This window comes from Lutra lutra, chromosome 2, assembly GCF_902655055.1.
Source record: "Lutra lutra chromosome 2, mLutLut1.2, whole genome shotgun sequence".
NCBI classification, from domain to species: domain Eukaryota; kingdom Metazoa; phylum Chordata; class Mammalia; order Carnivora; family Mustelidae; genus Lutra; species Lutra lutra.
In genome coordinates, this window is record NC_062279.1 from 41,645,251 (window position 1) to 41,665,103 (window position 19,853).

Here is a 19,853-nt window from a genome sequence, read left to right on the forward strand (position 1 = left end):
ATTTTCCATATTGAGAGTTCAAATTATATGAGGTTTTATTGAGAAATTTTATTTTTTCATGTTTGTTCCCTCTTTCCATTCATACATTCAACATTTATTCAGTGTTTTCTCTGTGCAAAAAGCAAAGTCCTTAACTTCATGTGATTACATTCTAGTATTATCAAGAAAAAGAGAAAGAGAATTTTTTTTAAAAGATTTTATTTATTTATTTGACAGAGAGAAATCACAAGTAAGCAGAGAGGCAGGCAGAGAGAGAGGAGGAAGCAGGCTCCCTGCTGAGCAGAAAGCCCGATGTGGGGCTCGAACCCAGGACCTGGGATCATGACCCGAGCCGAAGGCAGCGGCTTAACCCACTGAGCCACCCAGGTGCCCCGAGAAAGAGAATTTTTTATAAGGAAAATTTAAGTCTGATAGAAGTATTAAGGAGAAAAATAAAGCAGTGAACAGCAGTAAGAGTAGGCACTGCAATTTCTAGGCCATTTTAAGGAGTTGAGGTTGGGAAGGATTTCTAAGAATGAGAAACCACTGAAGAATTTTGAGCAGAGATGACATGCGCTAACTTATTTTAACATCCATTCATGATAAAAACTTGGAATAAAGTAGATATGTAGGAAATATACTTCGACTTAATAAAGACCATATATGACAAACACACACCTGACGTGATACTCAGTGGTGAGAAACTGAAAGCTTTTCCTCTAAGATCAGGAATAAGACAAGGATTCTAAGTCTTGCCACATTTTTCTACACAGAAGTTCTAACTACATCAGTCAGACAAAGAAAAGAAATAAAAGGCTTCTAAGTTGGTAAAAAAGAAGTGAAACTGTCACTATTTGCAGATGACATGATACTATATATAGAAAACCATAAAGACACTACTGAAACAATACTGGATCCAGTAAATGAATTCAGTAAAGTTTTGGGTACAAAATTAATATACAAAAAATCCATTGTGCTTACCAGAAAGAGAATTTTTTTAAAAAACTCCCAGTTGCCCAGATTACATCAAAAAGACTAATATAAAATAACTAAGAATAAATTTAACCAAGGACAGGAAAGATCTGTACTCTGAAAGCTATAAGACATTTATGAAAGAAATTGACACAAATAAGATATGGAATGCTCATGGATTGGAAGAATTGTTAAAGAATTGTTAAAATGTCTGTATTACCCAATGCAGTCTACAGATACAATGAATTCCTTACTGGAATACCAACAACATTTTTCACAGGACTAGAACAAATAATAATAAAATTTTATATGGTACCAGAAAAGACCCCAAATGGCCAAAGCAATCTTGAGAAATAAAAAGCTTGAAGGTATTACAGTCCCAGATTTCAGGTATTATAGTCCCAGATTTCCCAGCTTACTACAAAGCTGTAGTAAGCAAAATAGTGTGGTACTGGCACAAAATAGACACGTAGATCAATGAAGAGAATAGAGAGCCCATAAATAAACCCAAGCTTGCTTGATCAATTAATCTTCAACAAAGGAGGCAAGAGTATACAATAGGGAAAAGACAGTCTTTTTTTTTTTTTCTTTTTTTAAAGATTTTATTTATTTACTTGACAGAGAGAGATCACAAGCAGGCAGAGAGGCAGGCAGAGAGAGAGAGAGAGGGAAGCAGGCTCCCCGCCAAGCAGAGAGCCCAATGCGGGACTCGATCCCAGGACCCTGAGATCATGACCTGAGCCGAAGGCAGCGGCCTAACCCACTGAGCCACCCAGGCGCCCAAGACAGTCTTTTCAATAAATGAATTTGGGAAAACTGGACAAGTACATACAAAAGAATGAAGCTGGACCAGTTTCTTTTTTTTTTTATTTATTTGACAGAGAGAGAGAGAGATCACAAGTAGGCAGAGAGAGTGGAAGGGAAGCAGGCTCCCTGCCTAGCAGAGAGCCCGATGTGGGGCTCGATCCCAGGACCCTGGGATCATGACCTGAGCCGAAGGCAGAGGCTTTAACCCACTGAGCCACCCAGGTGCCCCTGGACCAGTTTCTTACACTGTATACAAAATGAAAACCTAAATGTAATAACTGAAATCATAAAGCTCCCAAAAGAAAACACAAGACTTAGCAACATTTTTTCAATATGTTTACTCAGGCAAGGGAAACTAAAGCAAAAATACCTTTACCAAAATAAAAATCTTTTGCACAACAAAGGAAATCATCAACAAAATGAAAAGAATGGGAGAAGATATTTGCAAATAATTGCAAGATATTTGCAAATATTTGCAATAAGTGGTTAAAGTCCAAAATATGTAAGAACACATACAACTTAACACACACACACACAATTTTTTTTTTCTGTTAAAACAGTGGGCAGAAGACCTGAATAGACATTTTTCCAAAGAAGACATATACATGGCCAATGGACACATGAAAGTGTTCCACATCATTAATCATCAGGGAAATACAAATAGAAACCACAAAGAGGTATTACCTACACATCAGTCAGAATAGCTAGTATCAAAAAGATGAGAAATAACAGGTATTGGTGAGGATGTAGAGAGAAGGGAACCCTCCTATACTGCTGGCTAATGGGAATGAAAACTGATGCAGCCACTATGGAAAACAGTATGGAGTTTTCTAAGAAAACAAAAGCACTATTTGAAGATATATGCACCCCTATGTTTATTGGAACATTATTTACAATAGCCAAGGTGTGGAAGCAACCTAAGTGCCCACTAACTAATGAGTGGATAAAGATGATATATACAATGGAATATCATTCAGCCTTAAAAAAAAGATTGAGATCTTGCCATTTGTGACAATATAGATGGACCTAGAGGGTATTATATTAAACATATATTTTTATCCCCAGGGGTACAGGTCTGCGAATCGCCAGGTTTACACACTTCACAGCACTCACCATAGCACAGAGGGTATTATATTAAGTAAAATAAGTCAGAGACACCATCACTTTTATGTGGAATTTAAGAACCAAAACAAAAGAACAAACAGAACAGAAAAAGAATCCTAAATACAGAGAAAAACTGGTGGTTGCCTGATGGATAAGGGGTCCAGGGATGGGTGAAATAGGTGAAGGGGATTAGGAAGTACAAACAAGTTATAAAATAAGTCATTATGATATAAAGTGCAACAGGAGGAATATAGTCAATAAGATGATGTAACTTTGGTGACAGATGTTAACAATACTGAAATCACAGTGAGCATTTAGTAATATATATAAGTATCAAATTGTTATGTTGTACAACTGAAACTAATATTGTATGTCAGCTATACTTTAAAAATAAATTTTAAAAAGCTAAGCTAAAGCTAGTATATAAGCCAAGAGGAGAATCAACAGGGAGTGTATTTGTAAATTGCTTTTCTGATGTACCATCTGATGTACCAGTTTAGAGAAAAAATAGTTATGATCACATTCAAATGGTAAATGTTGGCCAAAGAATTGGTATATGGTATTGTGTAGTCACTGTTGATGCTTCCCCAGCGGGGCTTTCTTTCTTGCTAACAGAACTGTGATTTTCATTAAAGAAGTCAATATGCCTAGCCCCAGGAAGGGAATCATGGTTTAAACCAGACATGATAATAGTTGCTCATGTTGCAAGTCATCCTGGCCCACTAGATTCTGATGAAAAATCAGGTGAGAGTCATATGGGTGTTCCCTAGTATGTAACTAGTTGCTTTTGTCTTGTTACTTTAAAGATCCCTTTTTATCTTTAATTTTTGACATTTTAATTATTGTATGTCTTGGTGTGGACCTCTTTCAGTTCATCATGTTTGGATCTCTTTTCTCCTCCTGGACTTAGATGTTTGTTTCCTTCCCCATGTAAAGGAAGTTTTCAGCTATTATTTCTTCAAATAAGTTTTCTGCCGCTTTATCTCCTCTCCTTCTGGGGCCCCTATAATGTGAAGGTTGGTACATTTGATGCTGTCCCAGAGATCGCTTAACTTATCCTCATTTTAAGTTCTTTTTTCTTTTTGCTATATAGTTTAGTTCAGATTATAAACTATAATGTATAATGTATATGTATAGATTATAAACTATAATGTATATGTATAGTTTAGATTATTTCCATTACCTTGTCTTCTAGATCTCTGATCCATTCTTCTGTGTCTTCTAACCTACTGTAGCATATTTTTCATTTCTGTTACTGTACTCTTCAGTTTGATTTGTTTCTTTTCAGTATTTCCCATCTCTTAGTTGAGATGTACACCATCTCTTAGTTGAGGATCTCACTGAGTTCATCCACTCTTCTCCCAAGTCTGATGAGCATTTTTATCAGGTAGATTGCTTTTCTTCATTTTATTTAGTTCTTTTCTGAGGTTTTATCTTGTTCTTTCATTTGGAGTATATTCCTCTGTCTCTTTAGTCTGTCTACTCACTGTGTTTATTTCTATGTTTTAGGAGGTCAGTTATGTTTCCTGGTCTTGGGAGTTGTGGCCTTATGTAGAAGGTATCCTGTGGGGACTAGCATTTCTCCCTGATGACCAGAACCGGGCGCTCTAGGGGTGTTCCCTATGTGGGCTGCATGTGTTCTCCTGTTGTGGCTGGGCCACACCGCTCCAGGAGTGCTCATAGGTGGAGGTAGCCCCTTGCCATGCTGGCTGCAATGTGGGTCATGACTATTGCAGATACACTGGTATGTAGGACTGGCTGAGAGGTGCAGCTGCAGCTGCTATAGGCATGCTGGTGGGTGGGGATAGCCTATTGTTGCTTGCTGTGAGGCCTGGTGTGACCCCCAGTTACAAGCGTACTGGGGGTGGAAATAGCACTGGTGTGGCTGGCTACAAGGCTTAAGTGACCGTTGCAGGGGTGTTGGTAGGCAGGGCTGGTCCCCCTCCCTGGACCAGTAGTTGCTTTCGAGGGGCACTGATCTTGGCTGATGAAACCTGCCAGGTATTGCAGGTGTTATGGAAAGCTGCTTTGGAGGATCACCTGCCAGGGAAGGAAGATTGGACAGGGTGGGGCAAGAGGCTAGCAAGGTAGATGGAGAATGTCAGAACTGGCACCTGCCAATCAGGCCTGCTAGGCTAAAGGAGGACAAGAAAAATGGCACCTGCCCACACTTCCATTCCTAGAGAAAGTTCCTGTAAATCTTTGAACCTCTGGCACATGCCCTAAAATTATTCAATAAATGTCCTTTGTGTATAGCTCAAGTGCTTTCAAGTGTGTAAAGCTAAACTGCTGCATCTGTGCTGGGTCTCAGAGCAAATGATATTGTGCATAGGCCCTTTAAGAGTGGAGTCTCCATTTCTGACTCTCCCAGAGATAAGATTCACTTGATTTTCAAAGCCAGATGTTATAGGGGTTCATCTTCCCAGTGTACACCTCCAGGGGGAATTGCACAATGTAGGGGCTAAATCCCACAATTCTCGGTGGGGGGGGACCTCCATTCCTTAATAGTCCTGCCACTTGTGGGTCACCATGCCAGGGGTTTAGTTCCTGACCATATCTCTACCCTTACTGACCTTCTCTGTGTGGCTTTTTCTTCCTATCTTAAGCTCTGAAGAGTTGTGCTAGTTTTTAGATCTTTCTTAGAGTATGTGTATTTGTACCCTTTATGTGTTTATGTGTTTTTGAGAGGGGAGTGAGCTCAGGATAGTCCTGAGCTTTAACTTCAGACTTAAATTTCACAGTTGGTTTTAGAAAAAGAGATAAGAATCATGTCTTCTCCAAAAGAAAGAAAGGAAATAAACCCTTCCAAAGATACCACATGGTTGTATAGTTAGGAAGAAGGGTGATATTCTCACCCAGAAAAAAGGAGAGTAAAGGGAGATATCAATGAAAAGACTTAAAAAAAATTTTTTTTATTTAAATTCAATTTGGTTAACATATAGTGTATTATTAGTTGCAGGAATAGAATTTAGTGACTCATCAGCTGCATGCCTTCCTTAATGCCCATTACCCCATTACCCCACCCACCTGCCCTCCAGCAACCCTCAATTTGTTCCCTGTAGTTAAGAGTCCTTGGGGTTCTTGGGTGGCTCAGTCAGTTAAGCAGCTGACTCTTGATTTCAGCTCAAGTCACAATCTCAGAGTTCTGGGGTCCAGCCCCACATCAGGCTCTGCATTCAGTGGGGAGACTGCTTCAGGATTCTCTCTCCTTTGCCCCTTCCCCTATTCTCTATCTCAAATAAATGAATAATCTTTAAAAAGACAAAGAGTCTTTTAATGTTTGCTTCCCTCTCTGTTTTTATCTTATTTTTCCTTCGCTGGAGAAGAGACTTTTTCATTTTTTTTAAAGATTTTTTTAAATTTTTAAGATATTTTTAAAGATTTTATTTATTTATTTGACATGGAAATAGGGAGAGCCAGAGAACAGAGCTGGGGGAATGGGAGAGGGAGAGGATAAAGGAGGTTTCCACCAAACAGGGAGCCCAATATGGGGCTCGATCCCAGGCCTGAGCTGAAGGCAGGCAGATGCTTAGCCGACTGAGCTACCCAGATGCCCGAAGAAGAGACTTTTTAAAGTTATTCTCATTCCCATTGCTCTTCAGGGCTTCACACAGAGCTGTTTTTACTCAGAGACAATCTGTTCTTAGCCCTAAGCCTCAAAGATAGAGATTTACATATTTAGATGAATCTATAATCTCAGAAGAATATGGCTGAAACCAATAATTCTAAGATTAAAGATATCCTAAAATATTTTGAAGATGCATTTAGTTTAATTTTAGAGAAGACTGAAAAGCAAAGCTCCATCACTGGGTTTAGTAGCCTCTTTTCCTATAAACCTCTTTAACACAGAAACAGAGTACAGCCATTTGGAAGTTGATAAACACCCATCGGTTTCCTTTTCCTTAGTTCTCTTAACAACAACTGAACACTTCACTTTCTGGTCCCCTTCTTTCTTTGCTTTGCTTTGTCTTTTCTTTTCATCTGATGACTAATGTGCTTCCACTCTTCAGTGCTATTCCTTTTGTTTGTTGACTGACACACTGATGTAATTTATTTGAGACAATAGCTTTATAGCGAAAGCTGTAGAATAAGTGTTTGAAATGGTATTTTTCAGGTGAATTTTCCCAATAGTATCAGTTTCTTCAAAGACAGTAGGAAATTGGCCCTATCACCTTCCTTTTGTCTCCTTTCAAGTCATCTCAAGAATTTTTCTTTCCTACCCCCTTTATTGTATAAATGCCCCAGCTTCATGAAATACTTATGCTGGCGTGCTGAATCTATTTTTAAACTGTCTTTGGATCATTTTACTAAAGGTGGTTCATATTGAGAGTAGTTCTTCCTGTACTTCAATCTTGCCACCAAGGCAGTGTTTTAATTTTTAGAATGAATAGGACTTTAGAACTAGTATACATACCCTTTGGATATTGTCTAGTTCAGTACCCTGATTTTACTGATGCATTGACTAATGTGTAATGTTGATGACATGACATTTTTTATTAGGAAATGCCCTTATTAAGCCCTTTGATTACTATGAGATAAGCTTAGAATTTTGTTATTTTACTTTATTACTTGATTAAAATTGGAATGTATATCAGTTGTTAATGCTTTCAGCTGCATTTGACAGTGCCTGATGAATAGTGGCTTAAACCCTACGAATATTTATTATTCATACTAACAAGATATTCAGAGATAGTAGGGGCTATAGAGTTGGATCCAGCTCATTGTATCATTGTATCATCAAGAACCCACTTTTTCTGTCTTTCCATTTTTCTTGAAGTTAGCATCTGGTCCTTCTGTCTTTCTGCCTGTGGCCCTGACTATGTCATGGCTTGCAGTTTAACCAGTCATATCCATGTCAAGGAAGAAATAGAAGTGAAAGAGGGCTTGTACCAGTAATTTCTCCTCTAAAGCCTGGCCCCTTTATCAGAAAGCAAAATCACTTTCCCAGAAGCTCCCCAATAGATTTCTCCTTACATCTCATTGGCAAGACTATCACATGACCCATCATAGCTGCAAGAGGGGCTGGAAAATGACAGATTTTGGTGAGGATTCGGAGAAAAGGGAACCCTCCTACTATTGGTGGGAATGCAAGCTGGTGTAGCCACTCTGGAAAACAGTATGGAGGTTCCTCAAAAAGTAGAAAATAGAGCTAACCCTATGACCCAGCAATCACACTACTGGGTATTTACCCTAAAGATACAAGTGTGGTGATCCAAAGGGGCACGTGCACCCAAATGTTTATAGCAGCAATGTCCACAATAACCAAACTACGGAAAGAACCTAGATGTCCATCAACAGATGAATTGATAAAAAGGAAGTGGTATATGGAATACTATGCAGCCATCAAAAAATGAAATCTTGCCATTTGCAATGATATGGATGGAACTAGAGAATATTATGCCAAGCAAAGTAAGTCAGTCATAGAAAGACAATTATCATATGATCTCTCTGATATGAGGAATTTGAGAGGCAGGGCAGGGGGCCGTGGGGGGCAAAGAGGGAAAAAAATGAAACAAGATGGGACTGGGGAGGGAGACAAACCCTAAGAGACTCTTAAACTGAGGGTTGCTGGGGGTGGGGGTGGGGGTGGGGTAGGGATAGGGTGGCTGGGTTATGGACATTGGGGAGGGTATGTGCTATGGTAAGTGCTGTAATTGTGTAAGACTGATGATTCACGGACCTATACCCCTGAAGCAAATAATACATTATATGTTAATTAAAAAAAAAAAGAGGGGCTGGAAAAGTATTCATGTTTTACAGTGGGAGGAACCTTTGTAGTGAGAGGACACAGAAATGGGGGGATTGAGAATGCCTTATTTAATTGACTAAACAAACAGTATCTATAAGAGTAGTCATCCTAAAATATACATGCATATATTTTCATATCTAGTGAGGAGATATATCTTAAGACAGTGGGTTCTGGAGTCAGATTTCCTGACTTTAAATCCCAGCTTCTTTGCAAACTCTGACTTTGGACTTCTCACTGCCTCTATCTCCTTTACTGTAAAATAGGGAAAGTAATGTACTGATTAGGTACATGATTATTGTATTAATGACCTGAAATTAGCATATGAGCACTTCATGTAAATGTCATTATCATTATCAAGCAAAACTTGTCATCTCCACATAGATACTGACCAGACCCAGAGCAAGGCTAATTACTAGCCGCTTTTTCCCACTTTTGAACAAAACAACTGAAAGAGTAACTTCCAATAACTTCAACATCATAATTATTAACTTAAAATCTCAGTCTAACTTGGAAAATCCTTAAAATATTTATAGTCAGAGAGTCTGCCTGCCTTTGTTGGGATAATTATAACCGACACCTCATTTTGTTTAAAAATAAAAAACACTTTATGCTTTCTATAAATGCTTCATATGTCAAAGCAGTACAGTGAAAGGCTTATTTTGACTAGAATCTATCAAATCAAGAATCTGAGGCCCATCTGTAATTTGCAAGATATATATACATATATTCTGTAGTGACCCAGATAAAAACAAATAAACAAACAAATACCAGTTAGGGTTAGAGGAAAAAAATCTCTGCAGTGTGCTTGTCAGTTATTTTTAGACAAAGATACACAGAGATAGAATCAAGGAGCTGCTTAAAACATAATAGATACTAAGGAAATAGTTGATGATGGAAAAAAATTTTATAGTATGAGGAAAGTATCAGAATATAATTTGAAGTTTTGTGAGAAACTACAGTACTCTGAGAAATTGGTAATTCTAACAGAAAAGCAATGGTGGGAACCCCAGAGCAGCTTCTAGAAAGTGTTGTGATCTTGTAGGGAACTGGAGAGTAGATTCACCATAGACTGATTGCTCAAGTTGAGTCTTTGTAGAATTACAGGGGGTAGGAAAGGGAGTAAACAACCATATCCAAGCTAGGTTCAAGTCAAGGCCTTGGTCATTTGAGGGAAGCTCAGGTGACTGTACCACAGGAGCCATCTAATTGCCCACAACCAGAGGTCATAGCTCCTCAAGCTTCTACCATTCTTGTGCGATGTTGAAGAAGCATGATTCTTCCATGCATTTATGAACAGTATACTGACTACCATTCTTCTCTCACTTTCCCTCCAGAAAACCCGTTATGAAATTTATGTCAGCATTCTAAAAGAAGGAGGCAAGGAGCTCCTGAGTAACAATGAAAGTGAGGCTGCAGGACTGAAGAAGTCACATTCAAGCCCTTCACTGAATCCGGATTCATCCCCAGTCACAGCCAAGGTTAAGCGTAACGTGTCAGAGAGGAAAGATCACCGACCTGAAACACCAAGCATTAAGCAAAAAGTCACTTAGAATCCATCTGTGACCAGGAAATACTGGTCATGGAGCAAAATAGAGTTTTTCAAGATCTTTCTGGTAAACCCGTGAATATATTTTTAAACAGTCTGTGACTAAACGGTGCATTAGTAACCTTTTCTATTGTATAGTTTTGTTAGTTTCTGTTCTGATTGTCTCTTTGCTCTTAATTTCTTCGCTTTGATGATTTTTTTGCTACTTGATGACTAATGCACCTTTTTCGTGAGGGGGAGGGGATCATGATTTCAGAATTAATTGTGTGTCACTTTTCCTTTGGTTTTTTTATTTGCCCTCTGCTCAGTCATTTTATGTATTCTTGAATCAGCTATTACACTTTTTGAAGGTTAAAAAATTTAATTCATTATGAAACATTTAACTGGACGAACTTGGTAGTTAGCAAATTCTAGCCAGAGTTCATATAAGCCTTTATATGTGAAATCTTGCTCAGTCACAGAGGTGAAATTGAGCACTCACAGAAATTCAGTTAAGAATTACAGTTCTGGGACTCAAGATGTTCCACTGTGATGCAGGTGTGCATACATCTTCGCACTTACTGTTGAGGTGTGATCCTGCTGAAAGCAGGGATAGGAAGTGTGAAGGTCAGAGGACTTGGAGAACCTAAGAAGTGCATTAGCTTCCTTGAAGTGTTGATTACATTTCAGCCAAAGAAGGAAAGAGGGAGTGAAATCTTTTGCCATTGAAGGTTGTGGAAAGACAACACCAAGTTCATTTTGTTTCCTAAAGGGTAGTGGCAATAATCGACTCTTGGGGAGCTGTAGCCGTAGGCATGTGGTTGGTGTGTAGGAAATTGTTACCTCACTCCCAGGGTCTAGACTAGGAATCCAGAATCATCTCTATCATCAATACCCTGTCATTCAGGAATTAGGTTATTCAGTCATGGTGTTATTTCCTGTTTATGAAATACTGGGGTCTTCCTAACAAAATAATGTTGCAAATGGAACCCCTTTTGTTCTTTTTTTAATCAAGACAAAATAAGACAGGAAAAAGTAGCTGCAGTTCAGCAATGCAATGAATACTGATTCTTTAAAATAAATCTGAAAGTAATAAATTGAATGAATTGTGGTTGGAAAACTGAAGAATCTACTGGTTGCCTATGCAAGGTTACTTACTTTATTCTTATCTCAGTCTTTTTGATAGCCAATTCACTCTGCTACTATTGAACTTTTTCCTAAAAATAAGTACTTTATTTTAAATCATTATTTTCTACCTACACAAAATAGTTCTATTAACCTTATAGTAATGAGTCTGTTCCAGTGATGGTCCCTTTGCAGTTTAGGATGAGAAACAGCACATTCTCTTATAGAGGAAGAGAAAGTGAAAAATGAGCCCACTATGAGTTAGAAGTTTCTGATTTTGAAATCCTGAAATTTTGTGATCCTGAAAGCTATAATCTCCATGACTTCAGGTCTATTGAAATCACTTTGAATACTCTTTTCTTTCCCATACATATTTGCTCTAGTTCTACTCAGTTTATTAGTTAAAGGTACTATAACCAAAGAATCAGGGACTCTGCATGAATATCATGGTTCTGGTAAATTGGAGAAAACTTGCTGTTAAACCATGGTGGTTTCTAGTGGCATATTGTTCTGGTATGCCAGCATTATTTATTAACATTTATTTCCTTTCCCTCTATAAATGCCCATATTAGCTAGTGCCCAGAAAAGAGAAACCCCATGCTATGGTTGTAGCTGCTTGCTTTGTGATAAATATTTTGCCACACCTTTGAAAAACTCACTCTAACCCTCCATCTTGTTTACATAAAGGCAATGACTAAATTTATGTTTCAGAACCATAAAACAAACAAGGTAGTTACCAATATGGCCCTGTGTACCTGATTCATTTCTGTAGCTTCTGACCAAATCTAAGATTTCCACGAGGGAATCATCTATCTTCCTTAAATCTGAATAATTAGCCTGTTTGTTTTCTGCCTAGTTATTTATACCAAGCAGAGAGAAATACATAGACTATATCATCTCTGAGCTTCAATAACTAAAGAAAAATAAACATCCCTGATTGGCTTGAATGTGTTTGTCTACAGTGTGACTGTGTCTGTGTATATAGAATGTCTCTGTGTATTTTACTTACAGTATATAATAGACATGAAATGGTACCTTGTTGCAGTGTTTCTGACATTTAGAGTAGTTCTGAAATGCTCAGTTGGCATCAGCACCACTACAGCATTATGCCTAGTGTATGGTTCACTAATGTTAGCCACAGGAACTGCTGTATATGCTAATAGATAAATGAATGAGAAGGACACTTGGAAGCTGCCGTATACTATGTTTGCATAGTTTCTCTTTAAAAACAACTGCAAAAGGTTTTTCTGTAGCCAGGATCCCAGATTGCCCTGGCATGATGTTGCCCATCGCAGGGATGTGTTGAGCGATACCTCTGCCCAATCTGTTGTCAGTGCACCTAGGAGGCCAAGAGTGTATTCAATAGGAGGAAAGGGCCCCTGATTTAACTAGATTCTGAATCTTGCCCATAGCCAACCACAATTTCCTTCATGATCATTTCTTTCATGTGGTATCTAGTCAGAAGAAACTGAAGACATTTCCTTTCACAGCTATCCCAAGCCTGCTGCCTTGTTCACAGTACAGGGGACCTCTCCTCCTTTCCTTTTGAAGGTACTCCCCCTCTTCCCATCCCCACTCCTCACCCATACCTCAGCACCAGGAGCCTTGGGATTTCTCTCCATGTGATAAATCATTATTCTCCTTCACATAAATACACTTAATATTATTTTTTGTACAGAAAATCTTGATAGCCATCAGAACACCTTGGTGATAGTCTTGTTGCAAAATTGACCATAGAAGTGGCCCATGTATAAAATCTTTTGAGTGTTTTCAAGATTTGTTCCCCCACCTCGCATGTTGACCTTTCAAGAGTTGTTAGAAATCCATTGTTAGCAATAAAACTTAACTACTAGCATGCAGAGTCTTCATTTTATTGCCAGGCTATAGCCATTGTTTGAAGTGAGTTTTTTAGAAACATTTTGGTAACGCTTAGCAATGCCTAAGTAAACCAACTTCATGTATTTTAATCAATCATAAGTAAAACCAATATGTAGGAGACTCCTCTGGTAGAACTGTAGTTACTATTGATCTTAGGTAAAGAAGGTAGAAAGCAACTGTGCAAGACCCTCTAGGCTTCTCTGTTATCCTAATTCAGAAGATGAGGACTGTGTCCTAGTCAAGAGCAGTATGAGGGAATTAATTTTGGAAGAGCAAAATTGGCTGGCTTTCTAAGGCCAAGCTAGAAGTGGTCTCTAGAGTTTGTATTTCACCCTGTGGCCAAACCACAGAACTTCTGAGGTTGCAGAAGAATTTATATAACCAGCAGTGAAGGAGAGTTTCCTGCTGGCCCTAGCTTGCTACTCCTTCTGATGTAAAGAGCTTAAAAAGCTGTTCTTAAGTAAGGCAGGGCCTGATTTGGTATGAGCTTTAACTCTGCTCTGCCTTTATCCCTAATCATAGACAATGGAAAGAAACTTTACCATTTAGAAGTTGTCTTACTATCAAGACTTTTTTTTTTTTTAAGATTTTATTTATTTATTTGACAGAGAGAGATCACAAGTAGACAGAGAGGCAGGCAGAGAGAGAGAGGGAAGCAGGCTTCTTGCTGAACAGAGAGCCCGATGTGGGACTCGATCCCAGGACCCTGAGATCATGACCTGAGCTGAAGGCAGCGGCTTAACCCACTGAGCCACCCAGGCGCCCAAGACTTTCTTGAGTATACTTAGTTGTTCTTAGAGTTTGAATTCCTTTGGCATCTTTCCTTGTAGTCATCAGTTAGGCTTTTTAAAGCCAGAATTCACAGGGAGTTTTAGAGCATTGTAGGTCCAAGTTTCGGTACCTTAGCTCATGGACCTAGTCAAGTTTTCAGCACATTGGTAGCTACCTTCCTTAATTTTAGCAGCGAACAATTGCTTCACTTTTTGAATGACAATTTTTTCCAGTTGTAACAGTAACACTGTTAAGCAAAGAACCAAAGTGGCATCCTAGGACTTATTAAAAGTTTAGTTAATGAATAATAGTGTGACTTTGGGTTTAAATAGCATCTGCTTTTCTCAGCATCTAAGTTACTCTGACAAAAGATCAGTCAGCCTTGCAGGCAGATGAGTCTCTGGGTCTACCTTGCTCAAAAGCTTTCTTGCTGTCTCTTCTCCCAGGCCAGGTCAGGCTACTAGTTGGCCTCAGGTCAACAGGTATTTCCATCTGTGTTTTGACATCTTATACTATCAAGTCACATAGAGGACTTCATAGGTCAGTAGTTCACTACAAAATAATCCCAACAAGTGATAGGGAGGTGCTTTGTCCTCTCAGATTCCTTCTCAGTGTCTCACTGTTAAAAGGGGGACTAAAGTCCAAAGCCATTGTCATTCTCCTTTTGTACCTGTAGTATCCAAAACCCAAATGGGCAGCATTCTGCTTCAGACAATAATACCCATTGCATGCAAAGAGAATATCTTCATAGAGAGAATGTCAGTACATACTTGAATCTGCATGATAGTTTGTTGACTTGAATGCAACAGCAAGAAAATATTGCAAGTTAAGTAATTGTATATACAGTTTCCTTAAATCTCCCTGGCTCATTCTTTGTAATTTATGTGTATCTGTAGTATTGCAGGCTTTTGGAGAATACTCATAGAGCTAGTACGTCAGACATCAAAGAAAATGCTTTCTGTCACCTGCCAATGTTGTATTGTGGGTATTTATATTGTATGTATGTATATGTATATGTATCAATGTGTAGACTGTATATCAGTATATGGTCTATGTATATCAAATTTATTTTTATCTTTAATAACCAGTGTGATATGAAAAGCAAGTAAAAACCTCATAGGATTGATTATATAATACAGTTATTGAGAGTATATATAGTGGTACTGTTTTATTAAACTTAAAATGATATTTTGATTAGATTTTTAAGAAGATTGTATGTTTAAAAATTTCATCTAAGATCTTTGAATCACCAGGGCAAAAATGACTCTGAACTAACTTTGTGAAACTATTTCAGTGTACTGTGTACAATACTAATGGGATAGCTCATTATAATTTGCGATATACAGAAGAAAAAAAAAAACAGGCATCCTATGCAGTCTTAACAACTTCAGTATTCTGAGCACTTAACCATAAAATCAAACTGACAGTTTTGGGCTTATTACAAAATGTGATGCTTTAAAGCACACGTTCTTTATTGTTGTAATTGGTCCAGAAAAATCGAGCTTTCAGAAGAATTGAATAAGTGCCCACCATATCATTTTTGTGCCTGTGTCTGTTTTACAGTAGTTCAAACCACTCTTCTAGCACCACCTCCTTACCCTCTTTACTTTAAAGAAATATTACAATGTTCAAGTGTATCAGGGCTTCCCAAGATCAGGTACTATATTCTAGGTTTGCAGTTGTACAAATTAGCATCTAGTATCACAAGTAAAAGAATTTTAGGGCAGGCTATGGACCAGGTTAAAACTTTATTTAATATTTTTATACTTAGGTCTCATCCTGCCTCTCCCCAAAGAAGAGCCACTGGCCTTAGTTGTTTGAGCTTACTGCTTATCTTACAGTGTGTAAATAGATAATTAGAGATTAAATGTGTACTAACCAGCATGTTTGGTGTATTTAAAGCCACAACTGAGTATGTTTGAGTGAGTGATTGAGTGCAGTATATTTTTAAACATACTGTCTCCTATTCTTTGCATCTGGTTCAGAGAATTGGAGTTGTGGAGTGGGAGACTAATCTTCAGCTCCAGTCTGCAATAGTATGTTGGTAGTTACATTGGAATTTTTATTCATTCTACAGTCTCAAACTATTTTTGCAAATATATTTCCTAATTTGTTCTTGACGTGCAGTGAACTGGCTCTGTGACTTATCAGCAGGGTCTTTGTTCTGCAAGAGTGTGTTTCTTTCTAAAAATTATAGTGATTTGCAAAAGCATCCATTTGATTCAGAAAGTATATACAAAAGGAGTAGCAAAAATAAAGTTTCATTTTGGGCCTTAATCATTTGAAATGTTTGGAATTTTAATACAAAGCCATGTAGGTTATAAAGCCAAGTAACCATTTGGTGTGGATAATAATATTCACTGTATAGAGAGTATATATGCACATTGATTTTTAATGCTGTTAGAATACTTTTTTAAGCTATAGGAATGAGACTAATTAGACCAAATTGAAGTTAGGGGGCTTGTTAGGGGAAGTGTGTGAGCTGGTTGCCTTCCATTTAAGGTAGACATACATGTGGTCAGTCCTCTGCTCCTGAGAGATTCAGAACCAGTTTACTGTCCCCTTAGGTGTGTAGGGGAAAGTCTTACACATCTGGGCCTCTCACACGTGTACATACACTTGCACACATGTGCACATAGTGAATGTTTTAAGTTATAGAAACTTAAAACACAAAGGGCCAGAGTGTAAATGAGGTGATGAACCTGAGTGGGTGGAAGCTGCATCACAGGAATGTTTTCTAAGGGCTAGGGAGGAGTTTGAGCTCTAGTGTCTGACTTTGAGAAGCACTGGATTTTTAACAAATACTTGAGGACATACTATCACATCCACCAAATTGAAATCTTTCTTATAATTCACAAGCAGGAGGTCTCCCAACACCCCGCAGTAGCATGGGGACATTCCAGAAGGCTGATTGATGTTCACTGTTTTCCAGAGTGGCATTGCTGCTTGCCCTGGAGATCATTCCTTTGAGATAGGAACATAAATGGAGCAGCAACAAAGTACTTACCATAGGAGCATTGATGTGAATTGTACACACTCCCTTTTGAGCTGTACTGGTGAGAAGGTCAGATGGAAGTAAGCCGAACAGTTAAGCAATGACAGTGAAGATGGAGATGAAAAGAAACTTAGCTAAAATGTATTTTCCTTTGCAGGGTAAAGAACTAAACTCTCACTAATTATGTTATAAAAAGCACCTTCTCTTCAATTCCTGAAAATGTTGGTTAGTGGAGAGAAATTTGGGGTTTCACTTGCCATTTCCCTGTGAGCTTGTATAGATAAGACTTTAGACACTCCCAGGAGAATCCTATTCAGAAAGCTCAGTTAAGGACAGTACTGTAGGTCTGAGGCTCCTTGCTCTGACCCCTGAATACTGGGGCACTCCAGAGGGTGATAATATATTCTCTCTGCAAAGCGGAGCTTCTCTTCTGGCCTCCCACTCCACTAGGGCTTCTACTGAGCAGCAAGCACATCCTGGATTTCAGTGCTCTTTCCCCAGCTTTGGGAATCAAGCTGTTCTAAGGGGTTGACCCTGCTGAGGAAAGATATCCACTCAGAGTGACTGAGTCACTGGTGGAGACACATGACAAAGGTATTTTAAAAATTCTCTACCTGAAGCCAAGACCATATATTTTGCCTTTGCAAGAAACAAACTGGCACATTGAATTCTAACCAGGGAGGGATGATATCTTGCCTTTGCCCCCAGATTTCTGGAAATGGATGTTTCAGTTCTGTGCGAAGGGTCAAGAAACACTAAGCTTATTGCTTCGCATTTCTACTCAGTTCAGATGAGAGCTGTTGGGTAAAGGCCTAAATGCCTCCCTACATTCTCTTTTACCTCGGGTTTTAGGAGCCCGTTTCTAGAACAGAAATTTATACAAGTGGAGAACCAATACTGTCAGCCTTGATTACTGTAGGACAGGTAGAAGGGTGGTAGGTAGTATGTATCCTTTAATACAGAACAAGCTTCTAACTTTTCCAGCCTAGTAACTGAGTTATATTTGCTGTGATTCAGATTAATTGGCAGTGTGGAACATTCCTTTATCTTCAAAGTTTTCTCCACCAATCATTGCAGTTTGACTGCAGTCCTGGTGCCATATCTCCCTGCAAACTGTGAAGGTAGTGACAAAAGAGCAGACTACTCCTTTTCAGTGGCCAGTCTGTCAGCATTAGCAGACCTAGGTACGCTAGGAAACCTGTTCCTTATTATCACCCACCAGATTGAAGAAATGCCATCTCCTAGACACTTATGGCATTTAGGGTGGTCATCTTTTTAATGGAACAGTAATTTATGTGGGTATTGTTAAAGTGTTTAGAGAATTTTTGAAAATTAAGTTTACATTTTACAATTGCTTTATTTTTTATTAAAATAGTTGTATATAAATATTACCCCATTTCACTGTTGTTGAAGTAAACCTAAACCATGTAGACAAGTGAGTCACCTGGTGTGTATAGAACCTGTGACATATACACAGTACTTTTCTCTATTGTGTAAATGTTTATGAATATAACTGTTCCTGTGTTTTTATAAGTTGGGGATAATATGTTGTTTTACAACAACAAAATCTATTGGATTTAAGTGGATTTTATGTAATAGAAGTCATGCAAAATAGCAAAGGATTTAAAATATGTATGATATATGTAAATGTACAAACTTTAGAAAAATAAATTAACAAATTTCAATCATTTAGGGGAATATTTTTATTTGCTTACTTAAGCAACTGTATAATACCTTTAAAAATCAAAACAACACAATACACCCCCCTGCATTAAAAAGATAAAAGCCTACAGTGAGATATTTGACCAGGGTAATCGATTAAAGGTATTAAGAAAGTCAAACTGTTAGCTCCTACTCACCTCCATTAATTTCTGTAAAACTTGCGTTTGCACAAAGGTTGATGAGACTTAGGAGACATACTGTCTTCATCAGGAGGCTATAAGCAAGGAAAGAACAAAAGTTTTAAAGTAATCTCAAAAATTAATTTGCATTCCTATATTCCTAACACTTTTTATCAAGGTAAAAGGACTGAAGAGTTAATTATTGCCCTAAAATGCAAATGCTCATCACTGCTTTATGGTGCCTAGTGTATACATCTGTATTCTCATAACCAAACTTACTGTTAAAAATGACATCTGTTGATTTGGAAAATTAAAAAATAAAATTCCACCCTAATCACCTAACTTCAGGATATTTGAGAAAATATTTTATGTTTGGGGATATGGGACTTTTTTTTTTTTAGTGTTCCAAGATTCACTGTTTATAACACCACACCCAGTGCTCCATGCAACACGTGCCCTCCTTAGCACCCAACACCAGGTTCACCTAACCCCCCACACCTCCATTCAAAACCCTCAGTTTGTTTCTCAGAGTCCACACCCTCTCATGTTTCATCTCCCCTCCCCGCCCCCGGTTTACCCCAATTCACTTTTCCTTTCCTTTCCCCTAATGTCTTCCATGTTATTCCTTATGCTCCACAAGTAAGTGAAACATATAATTGACTTTCTCTCCTTGACTTATTTCACTCAGTATAATCTCCTCCAGTCCTGTCCATGTTGATAAAAGTTGGGTATCCATCCTTTCTGATGGAGGCATAATACTCCATTGTATATATGGACCATATCCTATTTATCCATTCATCCGTTGAAGAGTATCTTGGCTCTTTCCACAGTTTGGCAATTCTGGCCATTGCTGCTATGAACACTGGAATACAGATGGCCCTTCTTTTCACTACATCTGTATCTTTGGGGTAAACACCCAGTAGTGCAATTGCAGGGTCATAGGGAAGCTCTATTTTTAATTTCTTAAGGAGTCTCCACACTGTATTCCAAAGTGGCTGCACCAACTTGCATTCCCACCAACAGTGTTAGAGGGTTCCCCTTTCTCCACATCCTCTCCACACTTGCTGTCTTGTTACTTATGGCCATTCTAACTGGTGTTAACTTGGT

General features: G+C 38.3%; 1 protein-coding gene across 1 annotated transcript in view; it reads left to right on the forward strand.

Moving 5' to 3' along the window:
- Nucleotides 1-13,703, forward strand: part of PSD3 (pleckstrin and Sec7 domain containing 3) — a 735,018-nt gene extending 721,315 nt beyond the window's left edge. The window contains 1 exon segment of the mRNA XM_047717270.1: nucleotides 9,946-13,703. Coding sequence (XP_047573226.1) covers nucleotides 9,946-10,161 — 216 coding nt within the window. The 3' untranslated portion in view covers nucleotides 10,162-13,703.
- Nucleotides 13,704-19,853: the final 6,150 nt, after the last annotated feature.